Genomic DNA, 19,264 nt, shown 5'->3' on the forward strand with positions numbered 1-19,264 from the left:
TCACCAACAGATTAAATGAATAAGAGGATTGAATCAGAGATTTAAAAGATAAAGTAATAGAAAACACCCAATTGGAACAGCAAAAAAAAAAAAAAAAAAAAAAAAAGATTAAAAAAAAATAAGGATAGTTTAAAGACCTCTTGGACAACGTTAAGTATAACATTTGTATCACAGGGGTACCAGAAGGGGAAGAGGGAAAGCAAGGGATTGAGAACATATTTGAAGAAATAATGACTGAAAGTTTTCCTAACCTAATGAAGGAAATAGACATACAAGTTCAGGAAGCACAGAGACCCCAAACAGGCCCACACCAAGACACGTTATCATTAAAATGGCAAAGGTTAAAAACAAAGAGAATCCTAAAAGCAGCAAGAGAAAGGGAACTAGTTACTTACAAGGTAGCTTCCATAAGATTTTCGGCTGATTTCTCAACAGAAACTTTGTAGGCCAGAAGGGATTGGCAAGAAATATTCAAAGTGATGAAAAGCAAGGATTTATAACCAAGCCTACTCTACCCAGCAATGTTATTATTTAAACTTGAAGAAGAGATAATGAGCTTCCCAGACAAGAAAAACCTAAAGGAGTTCATCACTACCAATCCAGTATTACAGTAAATGTTAAAGGGACTCCTTTAAGAAGAAAAAGAAGGGGAAAATAAAAGAACATAAAGATAACTAATAAAATGGCAATAACTATCTATCTATCAATAATTACTTGCAATGTCAATGTATTAAATGCTCCAATCCAAAGACATAGGGAAGCTGAATGGATAAGAAAACAAGACCCATACATATAAGTACATATGCTGTTTACAAGAGATCCACTTCAGATCAAAAGACACAGACTGAAAATAAAAAAATGGAAAAAGATATTTCGTGAAAATGGAAACAAAAACACTTGGGGTAGCAATACTTATGTCAGCCACAATAGATTTTAAAACAAACGCTATAATTAGAGACAAAGAGAGACATTGTATAATGATAAAGGGATCAATCTAACAAGAGAATATAACCCTTCTAAACATTTATGCACCCATCATAGGAGCACATAAATATATAAAGCAAATATAGACTGACATAAAGGGAGAGATTGACAATAATACAATCATAGTAGGAGACTAACATTGCACTGACACCAATGGGTAGATTTACCAGACAGAAAATCAACAAGGAAACAATGGCCTTACATGACACAGGAGACCAGATGAATTTAATTGACATTTTTTAGAGCATTTCACCATAGAGCTTCAGAATATATATTCTTTTCAAGCACATGGAACATTTTTCAAGACAAACTACATATTAGGCCACAAAACAAGTCTCAATAAATTTAAGAAAATTAAAATCATATCAAGAGTCTTTTCTGACTGAAATGGTATGAAACTAGAAATCAATTATAAGGAAAAAATCTTAAAAACACACAAACACATGGAAGCTAATAACATGTTACTAAATAATGAATGAATCAACAATGAGATCAAAGAAGAAATCAAAATATACATTGAGACACATGAAAATGAGAACACAAAGACCTAACATCTATGCGACACATTGAAAGCAGTCCTAAGAAGGATTTTCATAGCAGTACAGGTCTACCTTAAGAAACAAGAAAAATCTCAAATAAGCAATCTAAACTTACACTTAAAAGAATTAGAAAAAATAGCAAACAAAGCCCAAAGTGAGTAGAAGGAAGGAAATAATAAATATCAGAGTGGAAGTAAATAAAATAGAGTCCAGGAGTGATGTCATAGAAATGGCAGTAGTGAGGTGGGCTTCTTGAGTTCTCCTCTGGAAGTTACCACAAATTGAACACCTGTAACACATCAAAGGTCAAAGGATTCTCTGCTCATAACACAGAACAGCTAAGAGACTCCCATGAGGATTACCTGATGGTGGGCAAACCCGGTGAGCAGGGGAAGAGGGAAGGGAGCAGTGTGGAGAGGCAGCCCGCATCTATGGCTGCAGAGACATGGGGCCCCAGGACAAAGACTGGAGATTGCAGCAACCAGGGTCTGGGCTCTTTCACTGTTACCCCACAGTCCTGCTGAGAAATCAGTAGTGTACCCAGTGTTTGAGGCAGACTGGGCTCTCAGTGAGGCAGAAAGCAAACTCCATACCTGGGCCCCACCCCCTACTCTCCCACTCCAATCCTACCCCATCCTTCCAGAGTTTCAAGCTTGTCCCTGAATTGAGGATTAGTGTCAGATTACAGAGGAGCTGTAGCGCTCAGAATCTGGAAATAGCCTGTTTGCAACTGTGACCAAGGGAAGAGGCTAGGCAGGGAGATGTAAGACACCTGCCTTCTCAGCCCTCACCTTTTCTGGGCTGCTTGTAGCAGGGCAATTACAGCTGTGGAGTCACACGCAGTGGTCAGCAGTGGTGGCAGAGGCAGCTCTGTGCTTTTAGCAGCTCAAAAAGCTCACACCCTCCACCCCCCCACACAGAAAAAGTGCCCTAAGACCCATGAGACCTGCGCACAGGGAATAAGCCCACCTTCCAGTGGCTAGCTGTGGTGCTCTAAGCACATTTGTGCAGGTGAGAGCAGAAACTGCACGGACTTTGTAAAAACTACCAACCACACCCCAGAGCCCCACATATCTAGAACTGCATTGGCAGTGTCAGTCTGGACACCAGGTGGCCAGCTCTGCCTCTGTAAGAGGCAGAGGAGTCTTTGTACAGCAGAGGACAACCTGGAGATAGCTTGGTAGGCTTAAGCCAAGACTGGTGCTGCTTTTTTCTTTTTTTTTTTTCTTTATCTTAGGATTATCATTTTTAGCATATATATATGTATATATATATATATACATATATGTATATATATATATATATACATATATACATATACATATACATATACATATACATATACATATATACATATACATATACATATACATATACATATACATATACAATCTTCCCCTTTCTCTCTCTCTTCCTTTCTTTTGTCTTTTCCTTGCCCTACTTTTCCTCCCTCTTTACATATTTCTGTATTGACTTTTTTTTGGTGTTGCTTTTTTTTTTTTTTTAAATATTTTTCTCTGTGTTGAGTGTTGGTTGTCAGTTGTTTTTAGATGAGAGTGTGTTTGTTTTTTCTTTGCTGCTGTTGATGTTGTTATGCTTGTTGATTTGTTATGTTCTGAAATCGCCCTACACTAGGGCCCAGCCCAAGAGGCACAAGAATCAACATACCTAGAGGCCAACTCCAGACCAAACCAGAGTATTACTGGGTTTAACCTACAAAGCACACACCCAGAAGGAATTCTCTACAAGCACAAGGACCCATAGGGGCCAAGCCTCATCAACCCTTACACAGCAGCTCATACACTGTGGGCATAGGCAATTTTCACAGCTAGTCTGCCTAGGAGTCAATCCCATCTACTGACAAGCCAAAAGCAATGAAAGCTCAACTTTAATAGGAGAATACACACAACACAAGGTTCACCTCTAGAGCATATGCACAGAAGAATAAGAAGGCAATTCAAATATAAAGGACACATACTACATAAGACAACCCAGCAAAGACTGAGAATCCCAGGCGATCTACCTAGAACATCAAAGCAAGCACAGAGAATCAGCCAGAGTGAGGAAACAAAGAAACATGTCCCAAATAAGAGAACAGAAGAAACCTCCAGATTTGGAACTAAATGAAATAGAGGTAACCAACTTATTAGAGACAGAGTTTAGAACACTGATGATAAGAACATTTAAGTGGCTTAGTGATGACATAATGAAGGATAGAGAAATCATAAAAAACAACCAGTTAGAACTAAAGAATACAATAACTGAAATAAAGAACACACTTGAAGGAATTACCAGCAGGTAAGATGAGGCAGAGGATCGAATCAACAATTTAGAAGACAAGTTAGCAGAGATCACCCAAACGGAACAGCAAAAAGAAAAAAGAATAAAAAACAATAAAAATGATTTGAGAGACCTGTGGGATAACATCAAGCGCAACAGCATGCACATCATAGAAATACCAGAAGGAGAAGAGAAGGAGCAAGGGATCAAGAACATATTTGAAGTAACAATGAACGGAAACTTCCCTAATCTAGTGAACGAAATTGACATACAATCCCAGGAAGTTCAGAAAGTTCCAATCAAGATGAACCCCAACAGGCCCACACCAAGACACATGGTAATTAAAATGGCAAAGGTTAAAGACAGAGAATCCTTGAAGCAACAAGGAAAAGACAGCAGGTTACATACAAGGGAACTCCTATAAGACTATCAAATGATTTCTACAGAAACTTTGCAGGCTAGGAGGGAGTGGCAAGAGGTATTTAAAGTGATGAAAAACAAAGGCCTACAACCTAGATTGCTTTATCCAGCAAGGCTATAATTTAAAATTGAAGGAGACATAAAGAACTACCCAGAAAAGAATAACCTAAAGGAATTCATTACCATCAAGCCAGCAATGCAGGAAATGTTAAAAGGACTTCTGTAAGCAAAAGAAAGATGAAAACAATCTAACTAATGAAGACCAGAAATACAAATAATAAAATGGCATTAACTATGTACCTATCAATAATCACTTTAAATGTAACTGGAATAAATGCTTCAATAAAAAGAAATAGGGTGGCTGAGTGGATAAGAAAACAAGATCCTTGCAAATGCTGTATACAAGAGACTCACCTCAGATCAAAAGACACACACAGACTGAAAGTGAAGGGTTGGAGTAAGATATTTCATGAAAATGGAAATGAGAAAAAGCTGGTGTAGCAATACTTATATCTGATTAAATAGAACCTAAAATGAAGAATATAATAAAAGACAAAGAAGGATACTACATAATAACAAAGGGATCGAGCCAACAAGAGGATGTAACCCTAGTATACATCTATGCACCCAATATATGAGCACCTAAATATATAAAACAGATGCTGACCATAAAGACAGAGATCAAGAGTAACACTATCATAGTAGGGGACTTCAACACGTCACCAACAACAAGGGACAAGTCCTCCAGACAGAAAATCAATATGGAAACAGTGGCCTTGAATGACATATTGGATCAATTGGATTTAATCGATATTTTTAGACAATTCATCCCAAAGTGGCAGAATATACATTCTTCTCGAGTGCACATGGAACATTTTCCAAGATAGATCACATGTTAGGCCACAAAACAAGGCTCAATAAATTTAAGAAAGTTGAAATCGTATCAAGTGTCTTCTTTGACTGCAGTGCTATGAAATTAGAAATCAATTACAATAGGATACTAACCAAAATGGTGGCGTGAGGTGAGCCTCTGTAAAGCTCCCCTGGAATTTGCAACTTATCGAACAACAATAACTCCACAAAGGACTCCCTGTACAGAAGACAGGCAAGAAGAAGAGGCCCATACTGAATTCACCGAAAGGTGGGTGAATAGCGCGAGCGGAGAGGAGGGGAGGAGGAAGTGCAGAGACGGAGTTGCGTGGGCACAGGACGCAGATCTAGCTCAGTGCTCCAAGCGCGCTGCATCCTGGAATTATCGCAGCTGTGGGAGAGGAAAGAACTCGGACTGCTAGGGCTCTGTTTATGGCCCACAGGGCTGAGGGGGCAGCATATAACATGGCTGAACCCAACGCACAAGGCAGAGACCTCAGAGAAAAGACTGAGGGAAGAAGGCTGAAAACGGTGGTTTAAGCATTCACTGCCGAGCAGAGAACGGAAACCTTAGGCACTGAGACTAGCTGCCCCTCCCTACCCTCCCAGAGCTTGCCCCGCCCCCACCTGCCCGGTGCTAGAAACGGAACAGTAGCAGTGTCAGATCAAAAGAACAGAATATTTGCAGTTCTGAGAACTGTGGACCGCAGACACAGATTTGCAGCCCAACTAGTTCAGGAAGAGTGGAGGGAGCTGTGGAAGCAGGACAGGCTGTGGTGGTGGTCGCCACCATTGCTCTGGGTCATCTCTCACAACTCAACCTGCCCCTATCCCCACCTACCTGGGCGGATCCCTGCAGGAGTAAACAGAACTGCTGAAACTCACGGGCTCTGAATCTGGTGCAGGAAGAGCTTTGGAACTTCAAAAGCTCTCCGCATACCTACATGGACACTGTGCCCTGTGACACAGGCGAACTATTAACAGAGGAGAAGCCCATATCCCAGGGAATCCCCCCATTGTGTGAGAAGCTGGAATAGTGCAGAGAAAACATAGCACTACCATGTGAGAGAGAGAAAAAAAGGCTGCAGTCGGAGAGAAAATAAAACATTCTACCCGCAGGTACTGGGAAACAAAAGAAAGACCTCTCCCTATCAACCTGTTGCAGAAGCCACTCCTGTAGATGTCTAGGAAGAGAAGTAATAAATCAATAATTGCCATGAATAACCAAGGCAACAATACAGCTCAGAAAGAAAGTGAAAAGTCTCCAGAAAAGGAACATAAAGATATGGAAATATGTGACTCAAATGACAGAGAATTCAAGATTGCAGTTCTGGAAAAACTCAACGAGATGCAAGAAAATACAGAAAGGCAGTTAAATGAACTAAGAAACACAATGAAAAAAACAACATGTGCATTTTACGAAAGAGATTGAAATTTCAAAAAAGAACCAAATAGAATTTCTGGAGATTAAGAACTCAATAGAAGAAATTAAGAATGAAATAACCAGCTGAGGTAGGAGAGTTGACCAGATGGAGGAAAGAATCAGTGACATCGAAGATAGAAACCTGGAAATTACACAGATGGAGGAAGAAAGAGACTTGAGACTTAAAAGAAATGAAAGAACTCTACAAGAACTTTCTGACTCCATCAGAAAGAACAATATAAGAATAAAGGGCGGTTTCCGGAAAAATGGCGGCTCAAGGTGAGCCTCTGAGGGGCTCCCCTGGAATTTGCAACAAATCGAACAACAGAAACTCCACAAGGGAATCCCTGCACAGCAGACGGGCAGGACGAAGAGGCCCACTACCGACTGAAATCACCTACAGGTGGGAGATTCGCGTGGGCGGGGAGGCAGAGGGAAGGGAGAAGTGTGGAGACAGAGCCGCGCGGTCACAGGACGCAGACCTAGCTCAGTGTTCCGAGCTCCCTGCTTCCCGGAACTGCCACAGCTGCGGGATAGGGAAGAACTCGGACTGCTAGGGCTCCGCTTATGGCCTACAGGGCTGAGGGGGCAGCATATAACACGGCTGAGCCCAGCGCTCACGGCAGAGACCTCGGAGGGAGGACTGAGGGACGAAGGCTGAAAACGGTGGTTTGAGCCCTCACTGCCAAGCAGAGAATGGAAGCCTTAGGCACTGAGACTTGTTGCCCCCTCCCTACCCTCCCAGAGCTTTCCCAACCCCCACCTGCTCAGTGCTAGAAACGGAACAGTAGCAGTGTCAGAGCAAAGGAACAGAACATTTGCTGTTCTGAGAACTGTGGACCACAGACACAAATTCGCAGCCCAACTGATTCCAGCAAAGGGGAGGAAGTTGTGGAAGCAGGACCGGTGCGCTGGCGGTCGCCGTCATTGCTCTGGGCCACCTCTCACAATTCACCCCGCCCCTGGCACCACCTATCTGGGCGGATCCCTGCAGGAGTAAACAGAATTGCTGAAACATACGGGCTCAGGGTTCTGAATCAGGAGCTGGAAGAGCTTTGGAACATCAAAAGCTCTCCGCATACCCACCGGGACACTGCGCCCTGTGACCTAGACAAACTATTAACAGAGGAGAAGCCCGTCTCCCAGGGAATCCCCCCATTGTGTGAGAAGCTGGAATAGTGCAGAGAAAACATAGCACTACCATGTGGGAGAGGAAAAATAAGCTGCAGTTGGAAAAAAAATAAAACATTCTAACAACAAGTACTGGAAAACAAAAAGACCGCTTCCTATCAACCTATTGCAGAAGCCACTCCTGTAGATGTCTAGGAAGAGAAATAGTAAACCAGTAATCGCCATGAATAACCAAGGCAACAAGATAGCTCAGAAAGAAAGTGAAAAATCTCCAGAGAAGGCACTTAAAGATACAGAAATATGTGACTTAAATGACAGAGAATTCAAGATTGCAGTTCTGAAAAAACTCAACGAGATACAAGAAAACACAGATAGGCAGTTAAATGAACTCAGAAACTCAATCAAAGAACAGCATGAGCATTTTACGAAAGAGATTGAAATTTAAAAAAAGAACCAAATAGAATTTCTGGAGATTAAGAACTCAATAGAAGAAATTAAGAATGAAATAACCAGCTTAGGTAGTAGAGTTGACCAGATGGAGGAAAGAATCAGTGACATCGAAGATAGAAACCTGGAAATGACACAGATGGAAGAAGAAAGAGACTTGAGACTTAAAAGAAATGAAAGAACTCTACAAGAACTTTCTGACTCCATCAGAAAGAGCAATATAAGAATAATGGGCATACCAGAAGGAGAAGAAAGAGAGAAGGGAACAGAGAATATATTCAAACAAATTGTCGATGAGAACTTCCCAAATTTGTGGACAGAACTGGACCCTCGAATCCAAGAAGCAAATAGAACACCTAGTTACCTCAATCCCAACAGGCCTTCTCCAAGGCACATTGTATTGAAGCTGTCTAAAATCAACGACAAAGAAAAGAATCCTCAAGGCAGCCAGGGAAAAGAAGACGGTAACTTACAAAGGAAAGCCCATTAGATTATCATCAGATTTTTCAGCAGAAACTCTACAAGCCAGGAGGAGTGGAACCAAATATTCAAACTATTGAAAGAGAGAAATCATGAGCCAAGAATAATATATCCAGCAAAGATATCCTTTAGATATGAAGGAGGAATAAAGACCTTTCCAGACATACAGAAGCTGAGGGAATTTTCTAATACACGACCTGCACTACAAGAAATACTAAAGGAGGCTATTCGACCACCATCAACAGGGACAATTTGTGGCAACAAAACATAAAAAGGGGAGAGTAAAGGCCTGAACCGAATATGGGAATGGAGAAAGTAAGCGTGCTGAAGAAAATGGAATACTCTAAATATCAAACTTTCTTTTACATAAACTTAAGGGTAACCACTCAAAAAAATCCAGAACTGAAATATATACTGAAATAAAAGAAGAAACAGAGGGAAACATCATAGAATACCACCACACAGAAATAATAGACAACAACAAAAGGCAAAGAAACAATGGAGACACAGCCTTACCAGAAAACTAAAGATAGAATGACAGGAAATCCTCACATATCAATAATCACCCTAAATGTAAATGGACTGAACTCACCAATAAAAAGGCACAGAGTAGCAGATTGGATCAAAAACTAAACCCAACCATATGCTGTCTCCAAGAGACACATCTCAGCTACAAGGACAAGCATAGACTCAAAGTGAAAGGGTGGAAATTGACACTCCAAGCAAATGGTACCCAGAGAAAATCAGGTGTAGCCATAATGATATCAGATGAAACAGACTTCAAGGTGAAAAAGATAACAAGAGACAAAGATGGACATTTCATAATGGTGAAGGGACTGTACAACAAGAAGACATAACAGTCATCAATATTTATGCCCCCAATCAGGGAGCACCAAATACACCAAGCAACTACTAACAGAACTAAAGGGAGAAATTGACCAAAACACAATTATACTAGGGGACTTAAATACATCATTGACAGCTATGGATAGATCATCCAAACAGAAAATAAATAACGAAATAGTAGCCCTAAATGACACATTAGATGAAATGGACATAATTGACATTTATAGAGCACTTCATCCTAAAACATCAGACTATACATTCTTTTCTAGTGTACATGGAACATTCTCAAGGATAGACCATATATTGGGACATAAAATCAGTCTCAACAAATTTAAGAAGATTGAAATCATACCATGCATATTCTCTGATCACAAGGCTTTGAAATTGGATATCAACTGTAAAAAGAAAGCGGAAAAACACAAATACATGGAGATTAAACAACATACTTTTAAAGAAGGACTGGGTCAAAGAAGAAATTAGAGGAGAGATCAAAAGATACATAGAAACAAATGACAATGAAAATACATCCTACCAAAATTTTTGGGATGCAGCGAAAGCAGTTTTAAGAGGGAAATTTATCTCATTACAGGCCTATCTCAAGAAACAAGAAAACTCCCAAATAAATAACCTCATGTTACACCTTAAAGAACTAGAAAAAGAAGAACAAGTAAAACCCAAGGTCAGCAGAAGAAAGGAAATAACAAAAATTAGAGCAGAACTAAATGAAATAGAGAACAAAAAGACAATAGAAAAAATTAATGTGACAAAGAGCTGGTTCTTTGAAAAGATTAACAAAATTGACAAACCCTTGGCTAGACTTACTAAGATAAAAAGAGAAGACACTGATTAACAAAATCAGAAACGTAAAAGGGAAGTTATCACGGACACCACAGAAATACAAAGGATCATCCAAGAATACTATGAAGGACTATATGCCACCAAATTCAACAACCTAGAAGAAATGGACAAGTTCTTAGAAACATATAGCCTTCCAAGGCTGAACCATGAAGAACTGGAAAATCTAAACAGACCGATCACCAATGTGAAATTGAATCAGTCATCCAAAACCTTCCCAAAAGCAAAAGTCCGGGACCAGATGGCTTCACTAGTGAATTCTACCAAACCTTCAAAGAGGATCTAATACCAATTCTGCACAAACTCTTCCAAAAATTGAAGAAGAGACAGTACTCCCTAACTCATTTTATGAGGCCAACATTACCCTGATACCAAAACCTGGTAAGGACAGCACAAAAAAGAAAACTACAGACCAATATCTCTAATGAATACCGATGCAAAAATCCTAAATAAAATTCTAGCAAATCGAATACAACAATGCATTAAAAAGATTATTCATCACGACCAAGTGGGGTTCATCCCGGGGCACAAGGATGGTTCAACATACGAATCCATCAATGTGATACATCACATAAACAAAATAAAGGACAAAAATCATATGATTATATCAATTGATGCAGAAAAAGCATTTGACAAGATACAACATCCATTTATGATTAAAACACTTAATAAAATGGGTATAGAAGGAAAATACCTTAACATAATAAAGGCCATATATGACAAGCCCTCTGCTAATCTCATAATTAATGGAGAAAAACTGAAGCCCTTTGCTCTACGTTCAGGAACACGACAGGGATGTCCCCTATCACCTCTGCTTTTCAACATAGTGTTGGAAGTCCTTGCCAGAGCAATCAGGCAAGAGAAAGAAATAAAAGGCATCCAAATTGGGAATGAAGAAGTTAAATTATCACTCTTTGCAGATGACATGATGCTATATATAGAAAACCCTAAAGACTCCACCAAAAAGCTATTAGAAACAATCAACGAATACAGTAAAGTTGCCGGCTACAAAATCAACGCACAAAAGTCCATTGCCTTCCTATATACTAACAATGAAATCTCAGAAAAAGAAATACAAAAAACAATTCCTTTTGCAATTGCAGCAAAAAGAATAAAATACCTAGGAATAAACTTAACCAAGGATGTTAAAGACCTATATGCTGAAAACTATAAGACATTTTTGAAAGAAATTGAAGAAGACACAAAGAAATGGAAAGACATTCCGTGCTCATGGATTGGAAGAATCAACATAGGAAAAAAAAAAAAAAAAAAAAAAGATATGACAAACCTGATTGAATGGAGAGAGACCATCAATATAACACATGAGACTTGAATTTTCTTTTTAGCTTTGTCACTGATTATCTGTGTGATCTTGGGTAAGCCAGTCTGTTATTATTATTGCATTTGCTAGGTAAGAACAACTAAGTCTTGCTTACCTCACATAATTAATGAGATGCTAGAGTTATATAGTTAAGGTAGTAATATCAGTAAATATTTAAATAGCATTTATATTCAAAGATCTCTAAAAATGAGGGTGAATGGAGAAGGAATATGGAGATAGCTCTTAATTCTTTAATAATTCTCAGTTTGGGAGTGCTTGCCTCTTTCTTTTTATACTCTGATGGTGGGATGCATATTTTGGGAAAAAAAAGTCTCCAGATGATACTAATATCTATCCACACTCCACCACCCCGCATTGCATTTTGCTTATGGGCTGTGCTGAGACATTGGGATTGTCTTCTGCTTCATGAATCTCTTCACTGTATCTGTGAATGAAAAGGCAGCAGGGAATTTTAGAGTGCTGTAAATTCCAGGATTCCAAGCCAGTTTCAGTAAGAGGCTGTTTGGACTATATATCAACTTGCGTTTTGGAAGATCTGTTGGTCAGCTAGCCCAGTGTCACTCATAAATGTCTTATGAAAAAAGTAAGCACCAAATGGCCTTTGTGATTGCCTAGGACCTAGGACCTCAAAAGAGCTGTCCTTTTTGAATCTTTCCTGATTGCCTCTATCTGCCATTCATTTTTTGCCAATGCATTTGGGTGATCTGCTCACCTAACTCTCCCCCACCCATTTTATAATTATCTATTTTCTTTCTATCGCCAAGAAAGGCATCAACAGGAGAGAGAAACCTTTTCAAAAGTCATACCTGAGAGGCATTTAAACTTTCAACAGCTATTATTCTTTTTTAAAAATTAAATGGTCATTTGTTTCAGAGATTCTATTTGTGTGAAAAATAAAAAAATGAAGATATGTCTGCTTAGGATTAGTGACTTTTTGATTTCTGCACTCACATTTTTAATATAATGCGAGTTTATTGTTCTCTTTTAAGGGAGCCACTTTTCATATCTCAGGTGACCAGACTGACTTGAGAATGCAGTTTGACGCATGAATAAAATGGGACACAGTGTTCATTTGCAATTTTATTTTTAAAAAATGACATAGTCAAAGTACTTTTTCCTTTTCAAATATCGACACATAATGATGTTTAAATTTAAATATTTACAGCATGTTGTTGTGATGCTCTTATAGAAAAATGCATGCTTCTGGCCTGAAAACCAGAGCAAAATGCAAAAGACCATTTAACTGCAGCCAGAGAACATGAACCTGTACAGTATCCAGTCACTTTTCAGCACAGGAGTGAGAGCAGGAATACAAAATTGGAACCTATTGTTTCCTAGCAACACAGCTCAGGCCATTATAACACAATTTTCAGTATGATTAGAACCTCTAACTGTTGTTATATAGAAATGGAAAATCTTGGCATACACTGTAAACATCTTTACTTTTCATGAAAAAGTAAGCAGCTAAAAAAGAATATTTTTCTGACATAAAGTTCTCTTTTTCAACTTTTCTTTTACTGATCTTTTGTCAGAAGAGTAGTAAAGATTTAGACATTGTCATGATTCATACAAGTAAAGTATTTTTCAAGGACACAATCTGATATACTAACATTTATTTAAGAAGTTAAAGTCCACCACTAAATCTAAGGAAAGATTTTTAACTGCCAAACACATTTCTTTTGACAAATAATGTAAGATGACAACTGCCAAGACAAAATCCACAGCAAGTTTAACTAACTATTTTAAGTTACTGTTTAGGAAGTAATTTCTTCTTACACACAGTGGTATATTTGGTCCTTAATAGCTGTCACATGAAGGACACACTGAAATAACAGTCACTATTTTGTGGTTGAATTCTTTTTTGTTGTTTTCTGTTTTTTTAATGTTTTTTTTTTCTGTTGTTGTTTTGTTTCTTTGTGCAGAATAAAGAACCTTACAGAAGGCTGTGGAAGAGCAGTCTTAGATTTGAAGTACTAGTCAGATCAGCTATATATGTGTATGTGTGTTTCTCCAAGAAAACAAGAATGTTGCATCCAATCTGTAGCCTTCTGTTTTCCACAGGCTATAATATACTCCAATCTCTCTAAAAGTTTCTTTCAATACTTGATTACTGTAATTTTGCTTCCATTATCGCTGAACTCCACTACAATTGCCCTAACAGGAACATATCTTTATAAATGCAAAAACTTTGCCCTGACTCTCTCAGGTGGAGCCTGGTCTGGCTAAAAATATATTTTTAAAAAAGGAAAAAAGAGTAGAAAAAACATGATAGAATGCTTGAAACTATGCCAACAGTTATGAAAAAGAAAAACCTTATGAAAATTAAAATTTAATTTTATACCTCTCTATGTAGTTAGCATGTGAATTCCAAATTATACATTGTCAAGTTTTCATACATTTGGCTATCTTGTATATATTATATTATATTATATTATATTATATTATATTATATTATATTATATTATCTATTATATTATATCATATTATACTATATTATAGTCTATATGTTATAGATCTAGATAAATTGACAATAAAGGACACAGTTTTTCATACATTATTTTGCTGGGTTAAAAATAAAACATATCCTTATTTATATGGTGAGTGTTTAGCTTAAAATTGGACATTATTTCCATTTTTTCAGGAATCATGCTTCTAATTAACAATTAGAATGGCAACTAAAATAAATATATTTAAATGTCTGTTAAACTGTGAACTTGTCAGCTCATTTGGATCTCTAGACTGTAGTGCAAGAGTAAAAACAAAACAAAACAAAAATGCACAGATAAAATGGGCCTAACCAGGAAAAAGAAAGAGCGACAGAATATTTCCTCTCCCCAGCCCAGAATGTTCTTCATAGGAGAGCCCAACTACTGTGCTATCACTTGAAGGTACTTGAATGGGCTGTGGCTGTGCAGTGTCAGCCACCTGTCTTCTGGGTATGAGGAATTTCACATATCTTTCTTTAAAATGCTTTTACTTTCATCAGGAAATACAAATGAATTGGTCTTTCATTATTTTAAACTTCAGAACTAGAAGTCAACGAAGGCATTCTTTGTATTCACTGAATAAGAAGCAATGTACTACCTCCACATTCTTATTAAGAAATATCAAAATGTTTCTCTTACATTTACTACTCATTAGTGTTAACCTTTTGGTTTTTTTTTTCTCTTTCTTCCCAAAAACTTTGGAAGTGGTAAAGAGAACAGTAATAGTTCAAGGTAGTATTAAAACCACAGCTGTAAGTGAAAAAAAGTGCATTTCCTGAATATAATACAAATATAACTTTAAGAAACTAAAGGCACAAACTAAATAAATATGTACCACAAACTAGAAATGCACACTTCAAGGTAGTTACTATTAAGTAAAAGATTCAAATATTTGTTTCTAATGGATATTTAAAGAAGTTTGAAAATGATACAGTATCAGTGAATTGCAAAAAAGTATAATAGCTTAAAATAGAAGCAAAATAGACTCTAATATCGACATCTTGGATTAGTGATAAAATACATCATCACATTTATGAATGCACTTTCTGTATATAGTTCACAAATAATTTTTTCACTAATTTAAAAGAACATCAGATGTTCTAGGAACTTGAGGCTCATTTTTAGGCTGGTGTGGAATATTCAAATTTTCAACAAGTTTGTTAGTCATTTTAGAATCCCATCATGAATACCGTCCTATACCATTAACATAGGCCTGATTCAGGAAAAAAAAAAAGACAAAAAAAAAACACCCTACAATAATATGATTGTAACCTGGATTACTCATCCCTTAAACTGGTGCACTTTCAATTTAAAAAAAAAAAGAGAGAGAGAGAGATGAGTTCGTCATGAATCCTTTCTCTCTCTTTCTCTCAATACATGTGTAAGAATGTGATAATTCCAGCTTGAAAGTTTTGAAAATGAAATGTTTGGATACACCCTGTCCTACCATCTGGTGGTCTTTGTCTTTCCTTCACTCTACTTTGTGTAGTAAGGATCCATACTCTTTAAAACCTTATCCTGAGCCTGGATTTTGACTTTGCATCTTTTCAAAGATACTGTCATCAAAAAGCAAAGCCAGGACCCCACCCTGCATTTAGGTAGTAGGTGGAAAGAATCCAAACGGCGACATTCTATCATACATTCTCCTTCAGATGTAGCACGTGTACAGACTCCATGATAAAAGTGGCTCAGGGGAATTTTCTACAGGCCACATCATGCTGTAATGTATTTTCATTTGTGGTAACTTACAATTACACAGCATTTGATAAACTGTCTCTTTGTCACTGGACGCAAATCTCCCAGGTCACCAAGAATCTTTTTTTCTATGGGATTCATATAGATTGAGAAACTGCAGCTGATATTAACACTAATTCTGCTCTTTTCCCAAATTTTAAATTATTGCAGAATAAAATCACCCTTCCTGGAAAATAATTATTTTCCTAGACAGGATAGATGATTAAATCAAACTAAGTGGGCAAAGACAGAGAATTAAAATAACTAACCATATAAATTGTTTTGGTAAAAAATAGTCTGCCTCTCTACAATTAGTTGAAACGTTTTAGGTTGGAAAGGGCTTAATTAAATTTCCTGACTATGCCTGGGAGATGTTCAATAGAGAATTGTATATTTGAAAGATAAATCAAAGTGGGGTGAAACAATGTAGAGCAACTATTGTGATATTTACTTTGGTCTACCCTTTGGTACTTTCCTTTTAACCTTAGTGCTAGGTCTATTTTTTAAGGTTTTGGCTCTTATGGCTCTGCAGTAGTAGTGAATGTAATTTATCGGTATCCCAGGCATGTAGGCATGCTAAAGCCTCTTTTTTTGTGTACCAGAATCATAGTTTGCAGTAAGTTACCTTTTGTGTGCACAAAACCATTGGATTAGTGTATGAATACTGAATCATTAATGTGAAACTATGACCAAAACACACCCTATATATAAATGAGAAATTCCTACCCAGGTCAATAAAAGCATTTACATGACGCCAATACAGCTGGACAATTTAGTAAAAAAATGTAGTCAAAACAGGTTGTGTGGGAGAAATTACGCTGGCCAGCTGCCTTGGTATCATGTACACACAAGCTAATAGTGGCAATTAGGTCTGGGTACCACAGCCACAGGGTAACATGGTAGATAGAACCCAGCCACTGCACACCAAAACACAGCACAACAACATGGAATTTACTTTAACAAGCAAGGAGTAATAATCAGGAAGGAAGAGCAAATGGTTCTTGACTCCAGGAGATGACGGCTGAGGACACGTTACACTTTTTTTTTTAAGTTTCCTATAACAAATCTGGAAAATGTCAAAGGGTTGGCAGTCTTTCAAAATGCAAGGCTCAGATACTATTGCACCACCTTTCCAAATAGCCTGCAAGTTCTGCCAACAGTTACATATGAAACTTTGTGTCCTGACAGAGAAATAGAACCTTGGGGTTCTTTTTCTGTATATTTGGACATATATATGCATGGCTCAACAAATTTAAAGTGGTGCTCTCCGAAAACTTTTTGTTTTTAACTGTTTGAGTTCTATTTGTGTTACTTTGAATACTGCCACAGAAGAACTAAAAATCTCAGTCATTTCTTAAAGAGTTTAAACAAACAATATTAAAATACCATCTTCCGTCACATTGAAAGGCAGTTGGATATGTTTTTCCTCCATATTTACATATACAGAGTTCTGATCTAGAAAACCAATACAACAAGCCATTTTATGTTTTAAAAACAGACAGTCTTTGGTGACGCAAGGCAGAGATTTTTTTTGTTACCTCTTGCCTATTTCGCTCTGTCTCATGAAGTGAATATTGTTGGCACTGTCAGAAAGTTCTAAATACTGCTCAACAGACAAAACAAAATACCCATCATAACCTTGTACCCTCCCAGTGCTCAAAAGCTGCTGCTTTTCCCCTTCTGTCCATGCCCGAATACCCTCTTCCCCTTCTTGCAGCCTTCTTTGTTCCTTAGTCCAAGCCTGGGCCACAGCGCGCTGTCTGGCGATCTCCAACACGTGATTCTTTTCCTCTTCGATGGTTGTCCCATACCGGATGTTGAAACACAGAGCTCCATGCTGGAGCTGGATATCTGCAAACCGTCTAGTCCTCCCATTCAACACAGAAGTCATCTGGGACACGGTGACATTAACACCATTCTCTAGAATCCGCCTCCCGCCAGTGTTACCAATGAGCACCAGGTCTTCCTCCAGAGACCCAAGCTTAATGAAGTAGTGAGTGTCCCTGCCATCTACGGTAAAATGTAGGTTTTCCAGGTAATGAGCATTATTGAGAATGGCAGCAAGCCGCCTGCTATCTTCGTTGGCTACTCCTATGATGTCAGCTGTTACTATGCCATTCTTGATGGCAAATTTTATACCTTTTCCAAAAACAGAAGAAACAGCAGCAAACCTTGGTTGCTTCCTTTCTTCAAGGCACCGTTCACCATTATATTGGGGAGTCATAGGAAGTTGGTCCAAGGAAATGAAATTCCTGAGCTGTTTTTGAAGCTCACACTGAATACCCAAGATAGTCTACGAAAGAAAAAAAGGCACAGTGCTAATGTAGCACAGGATTAAGCACCTGTCATATGCTTGGTGATTGTGGAAAGCAAAGGCTTCCAAGGTTGCTTCCCTCTCTCTTTAATTTGCTGGTTTGGGATTTAAAAACAAGCCAAATTTGGAATATTTTCATCAGAGATTTGGAAAGAAAATACTAATAGGTCATGTAATCAACTGGCATATATTTCTTGGTATCTTGGTGTGTCAAACATAGGGAAATTTGTTCAAACTTGATATCATAGACTCTCTTCAAATTAAGTGGGTCCAACTCCCCTCTAACAAAGATATTTCATGTTTGCCGATTTAACTAAGAACAGCTAGCTGTTATGACTGTGTAGAGTGATACATTAGGCACAGGTATAAAGAGATGCAAACGGCATCATTCTTGCTTTCAAGCATCTTATGACCTTCTAAATAGTAACAGCAAATCAGCAAGAAGTTCACTGATCTTTTTATGTGGACTTAAAATAAAAACCATTTTTATTACAGGAATTTTCAAACATACTAAGAAATAGAAGAGAATAATGAACCTCCAAGTATCCACTACAAAGCTTCAGCAATTTTCAATATTTTGCTAAACATTTTTTAGGACTTTTAAGTACAAAAAGCATTACATATTATATGTAGTTACAAAAAGGGATAAGCCTCTAGGACCCGCTTAGAATTTCCTTTCCCTTATAATTTTTTACACTTAAATTTCAAGCCCTCCCACCCAAATTTTAGTTTTATGTTTTTGCACACAGATATTCTTATTTCTTTCAATTGAAAGAAAAAATTCTTTTCTTGTTTTCATTTGTACCTCATACTCCTGATGAAATCATCTTCTAAAACTTGAATGTTTTGGTATTCCTATTTTTTCCAGAGACGTTCTCCCTGTAATATTTATTATTTTTGCTTCATTGCTCCTATATACTTTTTCTTTATCAGAATAATTTAATTCTGGTATTTCCATGATCTTAATACATTATGCCCTAGATTATTCTGCAGTTGGAAATATGATGTTTTCCTTTTTTTTCAGTGAAGATTTTTCTCTATATAGAATCCATAATTGCCCTTGCTAGCCCATTTCAGAATTTTAAAAGTCTAGTTCCTCTTTCCTGTTGTTTG

General features: G+C 37.7%; 1 protein-coding gene across 13 annotated transcripts in view; it reads right to left on the bottom strand.

Annotated features, from left to right (window-relative positions):
* Positions 1-12,684: 12,684 nt before the first annotated feature.
* The window catches only part of TENM1 (teneurin transmembrane protein 1), a 1,181,603-nt gene continuing 1,175,023 nt past the window's right edge, over positions 12,685-19,264 (bottom strand). For all 13 annotated transcript variants that reach the window (XM_074324280.1, XM_074324286.1, XM_074324287.1 and 10 more), the window contains one exon: positions 12,685-18,130. In XM_074324280.1, the coding sequence (XP_074180381.1) occupies positions 17,372-18,130 (759 nt within the window). In that variant the 3' untranslated portion in view covers positions 12,685-17,371. The remainder of the gene's footprint in view (positions 18,131-19,264) is intronic.

This window comes from Rhinolophus sinicus, chromosome X, assembly GCF_036562045.2.
Source record: "Rhinolophus sinicus isolate RSC01 chromosome X, ASM3656204v1, whole genome shotgun sequence".
Lineage (NCBI taxonomy): Eukaryota > Metazoa > Chordata > Mammalia > Chiroptera > Rhinolophidae > Rhinolophus > Rhinolophus sinicus.